This window comes from Helianthus annuus, chromosome 4 (assembly GCF_002127325.2).
Source record: "Helianthus annuus cultivar XRQ/B chromosome 4, HanXRQr2.0-SUNRISE, whole genome shotgun sequence".
In the NCBI taxonomy this organism is placed as follows: Eukaryota; Viridiplantae; Streptophyta; class Magnoliopsida; order Asterales; family Asteraceae; genus Helianthus; species Helianthus annuus.
The window spans coordinates 129806039-129823832 of record NC_035436.2 but is presented as its reverse complement, the minus strand read 5'-3'; the positions used below and the strand labels follow the sequence as shown (position 1 = coordinate 129823832).

General features: G+C 34.8%; 1 protein-coding gene across 7 annotated transcripts; it reads right to left on the bottom strand.

The window, feature by feature from the left end:
- Positions 1 to 1633: 1633 nt before the first annotated feature.
- LOC110936842 (polycomb group protein EMBRYONIC FLOWER 2) lies at positions 1634 to 17315 on the bottom strand. Of its 7 annotated transcripts, none has more exons than XM_035989115.1 (22): positions 17185 to 17311; positions 16568 to 16683; positions 16285 to 16453; positions 12448 to 12503; positions 12203 to 12317; positions 11300 to 11453; positions 11150 to 11209; positions 10927 to 11060; positions 10780 to 10842; positions 10571 to 10692; positions 9714 to 9778; positions 8907 to 8959; positions 8583 to 8636; positions 8439 to 8498; positions 7429 to 7475; positions 7260 to 7324; positions 6548 to 6728; positions 5685 to 5733; positions 3585 to 3668; positions 3411 to 3490; positions 2905 to 2994; positions 1634 to 2009 (listed from the first exon to the last, which is right to left on the bottom strand). In XM_035989115.1, exons 2-22 carry the CDS (start codon positions 16600 to 16602, stop codon positions 1880 to 1882), a joined length of 1866 nt encoding a protein of 621 aa, XP_035845008.1. In that variant the 5' UTR covers positions 16603 to 16683; positions 17185 to 17311; the 3' UTR covers positions 1634 to 1879. The 7 variants fall into 7 exon arrangements, with proteins under 7 accessions (XP_035845008.1, XP_035845009.1, XP_035845010.1 ...); XM_035989116.1 differs by having other exon boundaries at positions 10571 to 10680; XM_035989117.1 differs by having other exon boundaries at positions 10571 to 10677.
- Between the last annotated feature and the right edge of the window lie 479 nt (positions 17316 to 17794).

Sequence of the window (17794 nt, the reverse complement as noted above, 5' to 3'; positions counted from 1 at the left end):
CCTATATATATATATATATATATATATATATATATATATATATATATATATATATATGTACGCCAACATAATCAAAATAAAGACTTTCGAGAAAATCTCAAAATTATGTGAAAATTCTAAGTATTGGAGAAACTTAGTTGTTTGTAGAATAATTGGTTATTAAATCGTTCCTACTTAATTTAGGACGTGTAGACCGATTTGAGAGATTGCGATAATATAAAATGCACCCAAAGGTGAGTGTCACTAAACCCCTCTTTTACTATTTTATATATTGTTTTTTTGGGAAGAATACGTCTTTAAAAGGATAATTTTATGTTTTTTTGTAAAAAAACATGCCTTTGAATAAATTATAAATATATTTTCGTGGAAAATATGATTTAGAAATGTGTATGATATGTGAGTATCACTACGCCCCACTTTTGTACGGTTTTAGGGGAAGAACACGTCGTTAAAATAATGAATATATGTTTTTGTATAAAACATGCTCTTAAATAATGTGTTTTAGTGAGTATCATGAGAACCCCTCTTTTACTGTTTTATATACTGTTTTGAGGGGAAGAACACGTCGTTATAAAGGATAAGTATACGTTTTTGTATAAAATATATCTTTGAATTATATAAAAATATATTTTCATGGAAAATATGATTTTTGGAATGGTATAATATGTTTTATGGAAAAACATGAATTTGGAAAGGTGTATGATTTAAATTGTTTTCAAGTAAAATGGGTATTGATTGATATAAATATGTTTTCGAGGAAAACGGGCTTTGATTACGGTGTTTTGGGTAAAACGATCGTGGAATATTTTAGATTTTAGTTGGGTCAAATTTACCGGGTTTAGCTTACGCATGTAAATGGCCAGTCTAGCTTACGCATGTAAGTGGCAAGTCTAGCTTACGCATGTAAGTAGCAAGTCCGGCGTATATATGTAAGCAGCAAGTGTAGCTTACGTTGTATGGGGGAAAGCGGTAATTTGTGCAACCTTAGATATTAAATTGTTATCTGGTAGATTATATATATTAATGCATTAAAGAGGCACAAAGGAGGAATCCATGCCATCATGTTTAATCATTCAAGTATTGAACACGTGGAATTGTTGATAGATCTATCGGGTTGACAACCACGTCGTGACCGGTAGCTCTGTGTCCATATTGCAACGAATTCATATTCTATAATTGTCTAGTATTGATTAGAACCTCATTCGTAGTATATAGCTCGTAACGTCTTGCAAACTTACGAAACTAAGGGAGAGACTGAATTTAATATAAAAAACCGTGGGTACAAGTTTTCATCGGAGACTTGTTTATTAAACTACTCCGGATGAATCAACCATGGACTTCACAAAGGAAATAATATTAACTTTCTTAAACATATGTGGATGTTTTAAATCACTAAAAAATTATAATAAGAAAGTTTTTCCTTGTACAAATTGTTACGAATTTGGATATGTGAACTCACCCTCTATTTTGTTGACACTTGATTTTTATGTGCTCTTCAAGTACATGAGTTCGGCTTCAGGATTTTGGCATATCTTGTGGTGGTGCTGCTTGTCGTGTTTAAAAATGTTTTGGATAACTTTTAAAACTAATTTGGGACCATATGCATTTGGATCCATAAGGATCAAGACAACTATGTTGTAATTGTGGCCTGTATTCGAACTTTCAACTCTAAAGTCATGTTTTAAATAAGTGTATGTCTAAAATAAACAATGCATCGTCTACTAGGATATTTATGGGTACCAACCTCCATCACTGCCACGTTTGTATTTCCGCTGTGACGTTTTTGGGATTTTCCCATTAATAAATCTATTTTTGTTGGAATGTGTTATATGAAGCAGAGGAAATAGAAGAAATAATGCGAATATATATATATAATCGCTTACAGTGACATTGGAGTGTTTGTATGATGGATGTTTTGGTAGTGTTCGAGTATCAAGTTACAGTTGTTCATGGCTTGTTGGTCAAGGAGACCGTGATTCCATAATTTAATCATGAATAATCTCCAGCACCTGCCAACACCACACACAAGTGGAATCAGCACAACTACAACTTATTATGATACACACACACACAACAAGAACCGGCGCGAAATGTGCCGTTGGTCAATTTATTTTAATGCTCAAGACAAAGGTGACGACAAAATCGTAAATAAAAGGGTTAAAAAATGAATGAAAGGGTAAAAAACGGAAAAGCCTCTATAGTTCACCTTTTTTTGTTAAAATCTAGAACATCATTTTTTTAAACTTATATTATTTATATAATAAAATCAAAAACTTTATTATTTTTATAATTTCAGTATAGTATACAATATGTATTTACATACATAGCATAAAGATCCGGTACAAAATGTCCTTAACCTAGGAAGTGTAGGAAACCGGGTCAAAAGACCGGTAACCAGAAACCCTAACCCAACCCTAAACCCTTAAGCTAAACCCTAATTCTAAACTCTAAGGCTAAACCCTAAAAGCTAAACCTTAAAGCCTAAAAGCTAAACACTGAACACTAAAGCTAAACCCAAAATAATAATGCTAAACCCTAAAGCTAAAATCTAAACCTAAACCCTAAAAGTTAAACTCTAAACCCTGTATATATTTGAAATTTTGAATAGGATTCGACAATACAGTCCAACGCCACTTAAATGAGGTCAATCGGAGTTTGTTTGACCCGCTTTCCTACACCCCTAGGTTAAGATTGTTTTGTATTTAATCCTTCCGCTACATACATAAGTTGCGTAATTATATGGATACATATATGATATAATACCCTCGCCTAAAATACAATTGCTGCATCCCTAGTGACTTGTATGCTACGCATGAAAAGACGACTTCGTACAGGAACAGGTCTATCTCTATATATAGTCATATACCCACACATACACATATAAGATGAAATACAGATGGTTACCAGAGAAGTGCTGGGTTCTGTACAAAGTCTTGTCCATGCAATTTTGAAAACGCCTCGCATGCCCACGGAGTATGGCCATCTGCCAGCACCCTGATATCATCACATGAAAAGCCAACCCGTTTATGACCTGTTTAACCCCTTTATTACAACCCGCCAACCCATTTACATCTTGATTACAACCCGTCAACTCGTTTGACTCATTTAGTTAATCAGGTTAAACGGTTCGTGTTCAATCACACGACTTAAAGGGTGTCCATGCGCGAGTTGATATCTTGACACGAATAAATATACGGGTCGTGTACGGGTTCAACGAATCAACATGCCACCCGATATGATTGAAACCCCTAATTGAATGTAGTCAAAAGTTAATTTTTAACAAGTAGAACCTCCTAAGTCCTAAATCAATATTTTCGAGAGACTAGATTTGGTGAGACGATAAGAATTGTGTTTTATTAACGTGTAATCAATTCAGAAAATTACACTATTAGTGAAATAACATAAATTACCGTTGCTTTCGGACGAAAGAATTCCATAGATGCATCATTTGCTTCTCGTCACTAGTGACATATAGAAAGTCATCAAGCATCTGAAAAATATGTCAAGTACCCGTCAACACACACACACACACACATATATATATATATATATGAAAGCAATTATATTGTATTTTTAGATCATACTCTTCTGTCTTCAAGATCCGCAACATCGTCATCAACTTCATCTTCACTATCTTGCTCTGCAAAAACTTGCTCCACAGCCACTGGCTGAAAAGTCGATGAAACAGAATCTTAAATTCTATTATTTGATGGTGGATTGCATTTACCACAACTTAAACAAAATTAAAATATGAGAAGAACACAAGAATAATCATTTCTTGAGTATATTTATTATGCGCGATCCTGACAAGTGTTTACTCTGTAGCCTTGAAATATGCAATGCATATCTACTTTTATTCATGCATAACCTATCACAATAATATGTAGAAAAAGTATATCGTACAGTATGCCTTAACGTACGACGCATACGCGATGGAAAAATCGCACGTTATATTACAAAAAAAAAAAATTGAAAATCGCATGTGTATATATATGAAAGTCGCACGTTATATATATGAAAGTGGCATGTATATTAATGCAATCGCATGTATGTAAACATGAAAATCGCATGTGTGTGTGTGTGTATATATATATAGGGTAAGGTTTATTTGAGAACCACCTTTATTGTGAGAACCAATGTGAACACACCAAAAAAACATTAAAAACCTACCCCCCCCCCCCAAAAAGCTAAAATGCTAAAAACTAAACCCTCAAAAAACCTAAAAAAATCTAAAAACACACAAAAAAAAATATCTTTGTTTAATATTTTTAGCTAAAAATCGCTACTTTTAGTAGCCAAAAAAAAAATTAATTAACTTTTTTTTGGTAACGAAAATTAGCGATTTTTAGCTAAAAAATATAAAAAAAAAATGTGTTTTTTAGCTATTTTTGGTTGTGTTCACGTTGGTTCTCGTGGTTCTCGCAATAGAGGGTGGTTTCTAACGGATCCTTCTCCTATATATATATATAGATATGAAAGTCGCACATTATAGATATGAAAGTCGCATGTATATATATATATGAAAATCGCACGTTATGTTATAAATGAAAGTCGCACGTTATAAACCAAATTTCGCATGTTGATACTGAATCAAGTCCGCGCCGTACGTTAAGGAATTTTGTACGCTAACCGGCCTCATAATATGTAATACAAATACACATCCACATCCACCTATGAAGATAATAACACAACCATCATCATCATCATGCTCAGTAAATCCCACCAAATAGCAAAGCTAAGGTAGGGTCTGAGGAGGGTAAGATGTAGACAACCTTACCTCTACCTATGTTGTCAAAGACGCAAGGCGCAGGCGAGGAGGCCTCGCCTGGAGCCTAGGCGCAGGTGCAAAAAAAGCGAGGGTTTTTTTAAGAAAGGCGCCTATAGAGAAAAAAAAAATAAAAGATATATTATGCTTTGAAAATTAACACAATTCCACATATAAAATAAAGAAACTATTATAAAAGCCATTTAACTTTGGTGTTTTAATTTTTAAAAAAGACGAGTATGGTCTGGTGTGGCTGATTAGATTAAAAAGTACAAGGAGACACATCTTTATCCAATGGTTAAAAGGTTGATTTTTCAAGTGTGTTGAAACAATGGTTTACAGCAGTGAAAAAGCTTTAAAAAATAGCACAAAAAAAGAAAGGAGCGCCTGACAGAATTAAGCCCACGTTTTTCTCTCGTTGCACCTGGTTCTGGGCGCTCGCCTGAGCACCGTTTTTACAAAAAAAAAAAAGCCTAGATTTGTGCCTAAGCTACCACTACGCGCTATAGCCTCGCCGCGCCTGAGCGCCTAGGCGCGCGCCCGGCGCGCTTTTGACAACATAGACCTCTACCCCGTAGAAATAGAGAGGCTGCTTCCAGTGAGACCCCCGGCTCGATAGTAGTTTTGCATCAAGCCTTGGACATAAGGCACATAACAGTCAACAATTAAGACAAAGGCTGATTAGTGCATGGACGCCCTTATCTTTCTGCTATCAACGCCATCACATGATTCATGATTAACCATCCCCCTCTTTTAACGTTATTTTCACGAAATTAGTAAAATGATGTTAAAATAGTGCACTTTCAACCCCCCCCCCCCGAGCGCCCACACATATATACATTATATGTGCATGCCGCAAGCGGGGTGATAAGATAATAACATGGCCATTTATGATAACGCGAACATGTTATTTCGTAACCTGAGCTCTGTGTGAGTGAAAGAACTGTCGTTTCTGCAAGAGTTCCCGGCTACAAATACCAAAAAAAAAAGAAGAGAGATAAGTGGTTACATATATACCATCTTTACATGCATCTAACATAGTGCTTATAAATTTATATCAACTATTTTACTTATAAGTGGGTTAACTCGGGTCATGTTGCATCGCTAACAGGTCAAATGGGTATGTTAGAATAATGGCTGATAAGAAGGGGGTAAAAAGTTGTCGAATGTGTATTTTAATGCATAAAACTTCTTGAATTGCTACATTTATATTGTTTATAACATCTTTGACACGGTTAGAGGTAGTATTAAGGTCAGGGATTTTTATGAGGTTAGTTTAGTTTGGTAGTAGATTTCTTGCCTTAGGGGCTTAGCTTGTCATATTATTTTGGTGGACTTTGCATGTTACCGCTCGTATTTGTCTATAGGATGTGTTATCTGTTCATAGCATACATACATACATGCATGATGCATGCATGCATGCATTTTGTAGTAGATTTCTTGCCTTAAGGCTTAGCTTGTCATATTATTTTGGTGGACTTTGCATGGTACCGCTCGTATTTGTCCATCCATCCTTCCATCCGTCCACGCACGCATGCACGCACCAATAGCTTTGTTACAGGTGGGATTTTACAGGGTTTGGTTGTTGTATAACATCTTTGACACACTAATCATTTACAAAAGAAACTAAAATATCAAAAACAAAAGCTGGGTCGACATGAACAAAAAAGTACTCATTAGCCAACCCACCTCGTTCGACCATTTTGCTACCTCTAGTCCACCATGTAATTCACACCCCGGGGCAGAATAGAAATGAAAAAAAAAGCTAAAATGAAATCATACTTTCTAGGGTCAGATCGTTCAGCAGACAACTTCCTTGTCTTCTCAAATTGAAGCATAGAAGGTGGTGCAACGGCGCTAGCATCCGGACCGGCTTGTACAAAATCTGGTTCGGCAAATGAAGCACCAGTACCACTTGATATACACGTTGTATTAGGACTATTAGTATCACATTTTGCACCCTCTGTAATCAATCAACCCATTTTAAATGAAAACTATCCTTTTTAACCTAAATGAATGAGTAAAATGCCATTTTCGTCCCTAAGGTTTGGCCAGTTTTGCGACTTTCGTCCAAAGGTTTGTTTTTCCGCATCTGGATCTAAAAGGTTTGAAATCTTGCCATTTTCATCCGGCTTGTTAACTCCATCCATTTTTATCCGTTATGTCAGGGGTATTTCCATCTTTTTTGTTAACGTAAAAGGCAATTCGGTCTTTTTCACTTTACGTACAACCATTTAGCATAATGTAGAGTATTCAAACGACCGAATTGCCCTTTAAGTTAACAAAAAAACCGAAAATATCCCTGACTTAATGGAGAAAAATGGATGGAGTTAACAAGCCGGATGAAAATGCAAAATTTCAAAATTTTTAACATCCAGATGCGGAAAAACAAACCTTTGGACAAAAATCACAAAACTGGCCAAACCCTCAGGGACGAAAATGGCATTTTACTCCAAGGAAATTATGATTAAAACAATAGTTATCTATCGGATACCTGAATGCACATGATTTGTATTTTGAGTTTTACCCTTTCTTTTCCGGCTTCCTACGGGATTATAGCTGTATAAAGTGGGTTACACCCGTGTTAGCAAAACAATTTTACTTTTACTAAAAAAGAAACTATACACATCCTATAGTGTAGCAGAAAATCGTTCATAACTTACCAAAACGAAAATGTCTGTTTTCTGGGATCAATGCCATCACCAGCAATCTGAGAAGCAAATGAAGGAGAAAAGAGTGTTAACAAAAGAAATACAACACTAAATCAAATTCAAATAGAAATAACTACAAATTGGAAAAAATTATATTCAGCGTATGGTGAAGACGCAACAGCATGAGCATTTCCTAATCAAAGAAATATAAAACATGTACAGGCGAAAATTTCGACCCATAAAATTATGAACAGGTTAATTTGGGTTATGCTTTTATCTCTAACCGGTCAAATGGATCGAAGGGCTCAAATGTGTATATTCCGTTCATAAAACCTCCTAAATCAATATTTATCTAAAAAAAACACATTATTTGATGAACAAGGTATGTTTTTAAAGCAATATAACTTTTTAGTCATACTTTAAACACTAACTAATTACTAAGAATAGATCCGGGTTGAACTGACCCATACCAAAAATTACTCATTTTTCACATGTTACCAACCCGCCCATTTTGCCACCTCTACAACAAGCAATCAAGAGCCCTATGCAGTTCAGCACTTTTATTTACAAAAGAGTAAAGTACACGGATGGTCCCTGTGGTTTACCAAAATTTTGGATTTGGTCCCTAGCTTTCTAAAAGTACACGGATGATCCATGTAGTTTGCACTTTGTAACGTATTTAGTCCCTGGTTTTTCTCAGAAGTACACGGATGGTCCTTGTGCTTTACACTTTGTAACACATTTAGTCCCTAACTTGGACCTTCTAAAACCTTTAAATTTGTTGGCTGGGGACTAAATGCATTACAAAGTGCAAACCACAAGGACCATCCATGTGCTTTTAAAAATCTAGGGACCAAATCCAAAATTTTGATAAACCACAGGGACCATCCGTGTACTTTGCCTTTTACAAAAACAACCATCTTTGTCTGCAAATAAATAGGAACATGAGCATGTGTTGTCCACAAACAAAACTAAGTAGTATAAATATTCAAGCAACATCATGGTGATGGTCCAAATCTTACCTCAGAATTACATGTATCAGCCTTCACCGATACACTCACAACTTGGTAATCTTCATTTACCTACACAATATAATAGACGTGTGACGGTAGATATTCTGGTTAAAAATGGTGACAAGGTAGTAGAAGATTATGTAAATTACCAACCGAAAACTCAAAGCGAAATAGATCATGAGATGAGGTCAAGTGAAATCTTAGGCCCTGAAGACATCAAGATGACCATATAATTATCGCATTACACGAAAACCTCTGAATGAATAAGAGGTAACCTCAAGTCTGAATGGTTAAGAGGTAACCTCTGAATGGTAAATCATCACATGTCACATTCTTCTACCTTCTCATTGGTAAAATTTGTAATGGTTCCATTAAGAGGTAGCCTCTTAATGACCATTCAGAGGCTACCAAACAGCCCCTAAATGAATACTAAGAAACGATACCAAAAAAAAAAAGACAGACAAAAGACCTGTCTACCTTATAACTTGCACATCTCACCAAACAGAATGGACACGAAAATTCTTCAGTAACTGCAAATTGGAACAATTTATTAAGTTTAGAGTAAAGTACACGGATAGTCCCTATGGTTTTCCAAAATTTTGGATTTGGTCCCTAGCTTTCCAAAAGTACAAAGATGGTCCCGGTGGTTTGCACTTTGTAACACATTTAGTCCCCAACTTTGCCAAAAGTCACATGGATGGTCCCTATGGTTTGCACTTTGTAACACATTTAATCCCTAACTTGGACCTCCTGAAACCTTTAGATTTGTTGGCTGGGGACTAAATGCGTTACAAAGTGCAAACCACAGGGACCATCCATGTACTTTTGGAAAGGTAGGGACCAAACCTAAAATCTTGGTAAACCACAGGGACTATCCGTGTACTTTACTCTTAAGTTTAAGAAGAATAGAAGATAGAAATATTATTACTAGATATATAGAGAAAAGAGGGCATGGCTTCACTACAGTAACGTACTAACGTATTTGTTTAAGCTTTGTAAAACTGCAACCGAATACCCTTCCATAAAACTTGCATTATTGGGGTGGACAAAACTTTATAAAAAAATGTTTATATACAAGTAAATACCTAAAACTCTTGCAGGCAAAAATTCTTTTTCACACACTATTAAAATTTAAATAAATGATATTATTTAATGCAGGCAGAAAACACATGTAAAGTTTGAAAACTTTTATAGTTTAAAAACTATATTTTTAATTTTTTATAGTTTTTATTATTTAGTGCATCTACCATGGTGGTAAAAGTAGAACCAATAAATTCCCACTACCTTCAGTCCTCTGCAACATATCGTTGTAATACTTGTAGTTGAAAATGACATTTCCGGCTCTCATCCTGATAGCAAAGGTAGCAGACGTTTGAATTGCAAGTCCAAAAACAACAGAAGCCAACTATGGTGGAAAAGAAGAAGAATATATATATATATATATACACACACACACACACACATATAGAAACAAAGAGGTAGTGATAGATTATTACATATGAACCACTAATGTACAAAATAGAAACATATACGAAGATAAAAGAAACTAAAAGACCAAAACCAACCAAAGAAAACAACGAGATACCTATGTTGTCAAAGACGCAAGGCGCAAAAAAAGCGTGGGCTTTTTTAAGAAAAGCGCACATAGAGAAAAAAAATATAAAATATATGTTATGCTTTGAAAATAAATAAGATTCCACATATAAAATTAGAAAAACTATTATATATGCCATTTAAGATCATGTAGCTAATAGTTAGTAGCAAAAGTTTAGGGCTTATATTTGGTTGAACTTGTGCGTGCCCGCAAAAATGAGTTTCTGAGCTGGAATTTGGTTGAACTCGTGCGTGCCCGCACGTCCTGCGGACACGAATGCAGCTCCGAAAAAACGGGCCCGCTTGAGGCGATTTTTGCACGCACTCGGTTTCATTTTTTTTCAGTTTTCCTGCTTATCCACTGAGCCTCAGCACCGTTTTTGCGCCTAGGCGCGCGCCTTTTTGCGCCTCAGCAGTAGCCACCAGGCGCTATAGGTGCGCCTCGCTGCGCCCGGGCGCCTAGGCGCGCGCTTTTTGCGCTTTTGACAACATAGCGAGATACATAATAGTAATATGCTATATGCATATATCAAGATAACCATAACTACCTCATAATACGAGGCTGAGAATTATCTGGTATATCACTGAATGAATACAAATCATGTGCAGATACGTCTTTTGCCCCAACCTCCTCTGCAGAAACAATAACTGGCAGCTGCTGAAATATACTCTTTGGCACCATAAAATGAACTTATGAGGGGTAAATAAGAATATATACATTGTAATTATAAACCATAAGGCTTACAAGAAAACGTACCACAGCTTCTGAATCATGTGGAAACTGAAAAGAAACACATTTTTCGTCATCTAAACCACTCAGCTGCAAACACATTTTTCATCATTTTAACAACTGTTAAGCAGATTATTTATTTTTTAGTTTTTCGATTGTTACAGAAAAGAATACCTTCATATAGCAGGACCGCATGCTAACACTTGACGTCATCTCAGCTTTCTCCCGTAAACGTAAATTTGAAAATCTTTCAAAATGAAGTAAATCCATCGGGATCTGACCCAATAAACAGTAACCTCCAACATTTGCTGTCAGTATGTACATACAATATAACGATACAGAATATAAAAAGCCAAAATAAAATTTAAAATAATACATTATCCAAAACCACACGTACATGAAGAAGAAAACATGTGGTCCTTGGTTAGATCAGTTTCTTGACAGTCTGTAATATCAACTGTAAAGTAAATAGAGTGTGTTAACTGTTAACAGACCGAAACAAACATGATAAAAAAAGGTCGTCTAGAAATGCAACAAAACAGCATACCGCTCACCAACAGCATGGCAAGAGAGCCGGAGTTGATCTCTGCTGATAACTTGTTAATTTCTGGCAGAATAAATTTGGCTTGAGCACAACTCACGGTTTCAGCTCCAAAAGCGGCCAATTTACTAGCCTTACTGAAGTGATAAACAGCTGAATGCTAACAAAAATAAAACAAAAGTTAAAAAAAAAAAACCACATGAGAAGTGCCTAAGAAATAAATTCATACAAAAGTAGAAGAGTAAAAATGCCATTTTTGTCCCTGAGGTTTGGCCATTTTTGCGACTTTCGTCCAAAGATTTGTTTTTCCGCATATGGATCCAAAAGGTTTGAAATCTTGCCATTTTCATCCGGCTCGTTAACTCCATCCATTTTTCTCCGTTAAGGCAGGGGTATTTTGATCTTTTTGTTAAATTAAAGAGCAATTCGGTCTTTTTCACTCTATGTATGTTAGTTGTAAATATTAGTTAGTATGAGGACCTCCGACCTAGTTGTTAGCTAGAGGGCCCTATGTGTAATTATAGGTGTTCCTACATGTAATTTGTATTTTCTTGTTGGCCCCCCGTCTCTCTGTAGATAGAGGGGTCGTTTTCATTTGTAAATATACATTCAATCAATACAATCAGATTTCCTTCTTCATTTCATACCAGTTCCAGTTACGATGTACAAGCATTTAGCATAATGTACAAGTATTCAAAAAGACTTACCCTTAAGTTAACAAAAAAGACGAAGATAACTCTGTCTTAACGGAGTCAAATGGATGGAGTTAACAAGCCGGATGAAAATGGCAAGATTTCAAACCTTTTGGATCCAGATGCGGAAAAACAAACCTTTGGACGAAAGTCGTAAAACTGGCCAAACCTCAGGAACGAAAATGGTATTTTACTCAAAGTAGAAGCATAGAACTACCTCCATGTTGTTAGTGTTAGAAAGTGGCCTCGACAGTAATATGTACAAAGGAAAAAGGCTCTGAGTATGAGTTCCATCGTTAGTAGCTCCAGATATGGATACCGAAATTTGAATTCTGCAATGAATAGAAGCAACAAATGTCACAAACTTAAAGCCATGGGTCAAAGAAGACTAACCATATAAAGCTACGTCAACAATGATGATGGTAAAAAAATCAATTTGAATTTGTGTAGTAGCATTCTTGCCTTCTCTTGTTCTTAGCTTGTAACTTGTAACGCAAGCATCGTTGTAAAAATAATGGCTGCACGAAATTATACCATCAGTTAGAGACACAACATAAGGTTAGACTCTTCACACATGTCACTGAAACCATAACTCTAGATATCATAGATAAGATATATTTTAGACTTCAACACATAGAAGGGATACCATTTAAATTTAATGTTTGCAGCAAACAAAGATGTGAATGGTATATAAGCAATACTGCTGGTAAGTTATACTATCAAGTGTCACACAATCTCAGTCCTATGCGGTTAAATAGGTGATATATATATATATATATATATATATATATAGAAAAAGTATATCGTACATTACGGCTTAACGTACCTCACGTACAACATCGTGCGTGATTTGTTCTATAACATGCGTGATTAATGTTTTCAATATGCGTGATTATTGTGTTTCAACATGCGTGATTTTGGATTTTTGAGTTATAACGTGCGTGATTTTAAAATGAACGTGCGTAATTACCTGTCGTACGTGATGGACGTTAAGCTATAATGTACGTTAACCTTCCTCTATATATGTGTGTGTGTGTGTGTATATATATATATATATATAGAGTTAGGATCCTGTAAAAAAGGCCCAAAGTGTGAGAAAGGTAAGAAAGAATCTCAACCATTAGATCTTTTGATCTAATGGTTGAGATCAATAGGGACCAAAATGTAAAATATTTTTCTTAATTTGGGCTGAATTGAAAATTATAGGGGTAATAAAGTCTTTATATCCATTCAAAATAGGAAACTGTAAATCAAAATTCCTATAATTCCGATCTCTCTCTCCAATTTGATCGTACAGTTTCTCTCTCTCTCTACAATTTCAAAACCCTAATGCCGCTAAACCTCCATATCGATCGAACAGCGGCGACGGCGAGCGGCAGCGGCGACGGCGAGCGGGCAGCGGCAGTGGTTGTGCGGATCGGCAGCGGTGGTGCAGCAGTGGTGGTGCCGGAAGTGCCAGTGGTGGTGCCGGAAGTGGAGAAGATGATACAGAGGTGTTATTTTTTTCTTTACTGAATGGTGTTATATCTTGTACTGAATGGTATTATTTTTGTACTGAATGGTGTTTTTTTTATTTACTGCTGAATGGTGTTATTTTTTGTGCTGAATGGTGTTATTTTTGTACTGAATGGTGTTGTTTTTGTACTGAATGGTTTTTTTTATCTACTGCTGAATGGTGTTATTTTTGTGCTGAATGGTGTTATTTTTGTACTGAATGGTGTTATTTTTGTACTGAATGGTGTTTTTTTTATTTAGTGCTGAATGGTGTTATTTTTGTGCTGAATGGTGTTAATTTTGTACTGAATTGTGTTATATTCTTGTACTGAATGGTGTTTTTTTTATTTACTGATGAATGGTGTTATTTTTGTGCTGAATGGTGTTATTTTTGTACTGAATTGTGTTATATTCTTGTACTGAATGGTGTTTCTTTTTATTTACTGCTGAATGGTGTTATTTTTGTGCTGAATGGTGTTATTTTTATGCTGAATGGTGTTATATTTTCTGAATTGTGTTATATTTAAAACACCATGTATGAACATGCTCTGAATGGTGTTATATTTATGGACGGTTATAAGTCCTAAAATCCAGGTTTTTCTCTCTCCAAATCCTTAAATCAAGTATTACCATATTTGAATTTGTTAATGCATTTACAATCATACCCTTTTCAATTAATTTAGATCTAATGGTTGAGATTCTTTCTTACCTTTCTCACACTTTTGGTCTTTTTTACAATAACTCCACCCTATATATATATATACTAGGTTATAACCCCGTGTATTACACGGGTTGAACAAATATAACTTTATATATTATGGAGTAACTTTATAGAATAGTAACCAAGTTTTAAAAGTGTTCCAGTTAGGTCACTCAAGTTTTAAAAGTGTTCCAATCAGATCACTCAACATTCATTTTTCATTAAAATTAAGGGTTTTTTCATCTATTTCATAGGTAATCGTGGTTATGTGGATTTTTATTTCTTTTTTCCCTTTTATTTGATGCTAACTCGAGTGACGTGAATTGTAACTTGTTTTTTTTTAATTTTTAATGTAATTAAAGTGTTTTTATTTTCAATAAATATAATTTCATATATTAAAATAATCCGAGCCCAACATCTTATGCTCCATTTTTTTCTTGACACATGGAAAAAAGGACATGGCTCGATTTGAATGTTAAGTTATCTATTTGGGACAAAAACGATACGAATGACCTAATTAGAACACTTTTAAAACTTTGTTACTATTCCGTGACATTTTCCCTATTATAGATAATAAAAAAGTTACATCTTTAAAAACGTGTATTGCATGGGTTGAATAAACACATGTTACACGGGTTGATTAAATATAATATAATCGGTTAACACATATGGTCTATGTTTTTGAAAAAAATGAACTTTGATGTGTTATAACATTTTACTTTGTTTTTTATTTATTTATTATTAGGTTAGAAACTTGTGTATTACACAAGTTAACATTTTACTTTATTTTTTATTTATTTATTAATAGGTTAGAAACTTAAGTGTTACGCATGGTTAAATCGATGAAATTTTAAATTATATAGTTATTAATAAGCGGAAAAAGTAAAAGAAAACGTTAAAAGAAAAAAAATGTTATTTTTTTAATTTTCATTACCCGTCGGTTATTAGAGAGTAAATAAAGATAAAGATTATAAACTTTTATATAAACAATTAAAACTATCTTTATCTTTATAAATAATAAAAACGTTAATATATAGTTTTTAATTTTATTAATTAATATATGGTTATCAGTTATCCTTATTCTTATCATCAAAATCTTTTAATTTTAATAATTAATATATGGTTATCGCTTATCTTTTATCTTTATCATCAAATCTCTTCTATAAATTTTAATTCAGACCACCTCAAAATGCGACATGTGTCCCCAAAATGGTTTCTTTTATTATATAGTAAAAAGTGCTCAAAGTGTGAGAAGTGTATTATAACACTATATATAATACTATATAACACCATATAAACACCGTATAACAATATGCAACACCATATAATACCATATAACACTATGTAACACTATATATCATTATATAACAAATATAACACTATAGGATGTCTGATAGCATGTCTATGATAGATGTATAGTATTATATTTGTTATATAATGATATATAGTATTACATAGTGTTATATGGTATTATATGGTGTTACATATTGTTATACGGTGTTTATATGATGTTATATAGTATTATATATAGTGTTATAATACACTTCTCACACTTTGAGCACTATCCTTACCCTATATATATATATATATATATATATATATATATATATATATCGGTTATCGGTCCTCATGTAAAATATCGGAGTCAAATATCGGTACCGATATTATCGGCGATAATGACCAATATATCACCGATTTTCCCGATATCAGTACCTTTCTTCCTGGTTCTACCATTCGTCTTTCTTCTTATTGCTACTATTAGTGTTTTAAGTCTTAATTGTTAAATGTTAGTGGTTTAAGCCTTAACCAGTTCCTACTCGCTACAATTGATAGTGTTTTGCAAGTTACAAAAGGTTAATTTGTTAATGGTAGGAGAGTATACTGAATGGTTCGTGTTAAATTGCTATATATATAAATTCTACATGATATTAAAATTACCGATATCCCGCCGCGATAACTTATTTTCTCAAATATCGGTCCTTGACCGATATCCGATTTTTTGCCGCATTAACTGCTTAGCTCCAGTCTACAACGACCAATCACGCCTAAAAGATGGTAAATTAAAAAAAAATGGAGAAAATATTCAAAAATTTAGTGAAGATTACATAATTTATTGCGCGGCGCTGAAGAATGTTGTATAATTCTACAGGCTTGCAGTAAGCTGAAAGGCTTTCTTCAGCAGCATTTTGTTCTTCCTGAGACAACTGAATATGAGATTCTCGGCGGCACATCGGGTTTGAGCCTCTGGAGGAGCTGCAATTGCAAACAGAATTCCTGTTTCATGATATTGCATAAGACGGATTTCTTATAATATAATTTATCTACATGATGCTTTATTTATTGCACAGGTTATCCATTCCACACACAGAGGCTATGAATCAATCATACATGGTTTTACGAGAAACTAAAGTGATGCCAGGCATTCTGTTTTTAAAAAATGCCCAATCGCGAACTCATAGCTATCGGCTCTTATTCAAGGAGAATCAGATTTGTTCCTGGTAGACCTGCATTGAACAAACCCTAAGAACCGGTGAGAAGTCACCGAAAATTGGTGTGTGTTGACCCTGGACCATTGGTCACCCGGACTCCACTCCGTGTGGCCTTAACTCCCAAATCCCAATATGATATGACTTACATTAGCATTTATAGTCTGTCTGTCTGTCTGTCTGTCTATACATGCTAACATAAGGATCATAACCTAATTCCCCATATACATATAATAAATAATTCCAGAAGAACATACTATCTCCTTGTTAATCAGCCGCGCAATTTCATATATCCGTAAGTATTTGATAATCGGTGAAGAAGCAAATACAACAAACGAATTCAACAAATATTGGTAATCAGAAAATAAACACTTACGAGTACGGAATCGTGGAGCAAGATGGATAATCGAATATAGGTGTAGCAAATACAACAAAGGAATTCAACAAATATTGGTAATCGGAAATCAAACAATTACGAGTACGGAAGCAAAATGGATAATCGAATATAGGTGTAGTTACCTTGGATGTTGAACCCTGATCTCAAGAGTATGATTTAGCAACAATGTCAATGAGCGACTGCATTACGCTCAACACTTCCCAACGTTTTTTTTTTTTTCTTTTGGTGTGGGTGAAAGAAGATTGGGAGAATATAGTTTGGGGCTGTATTTATAGGTATAAAATGTTTTTTTTTTTTTTAAATTTGGTTTGGCCTATTGTCTTATCTCAAACCGTTTAAAATTTTTAAAAACATTTACCGTTTGGCGTGGCCACCCTACCGGTCCAATTTGTTTAGCCATCCAGAGCCCGCCACGTCACCCAACTCCCCCCCCCCCCCCCAGCCCCACGCCAGGCAGAATAGCCACACCAAGTGGGCAATGTCAAGGCCAACGCCGAGCCAGGGTGGTGTAGTCGGCGTTAAACCCCCTTCCAAGCCCCATCCAACGCCCCACACCTCATAGTCTAATAGAAAGAACTCTAGTTTCACTTTTTAAATGTACAACAATCCTTTGTTAATTTTTTTGGCAAAAAATACAGACCCTAAAATGCAGTAGTTGATTGATATTTCAAAACAAGGTAACCGTAATAGTACAACCTATGTCAAAACAAGTTATAACCAAAATAGTACAAC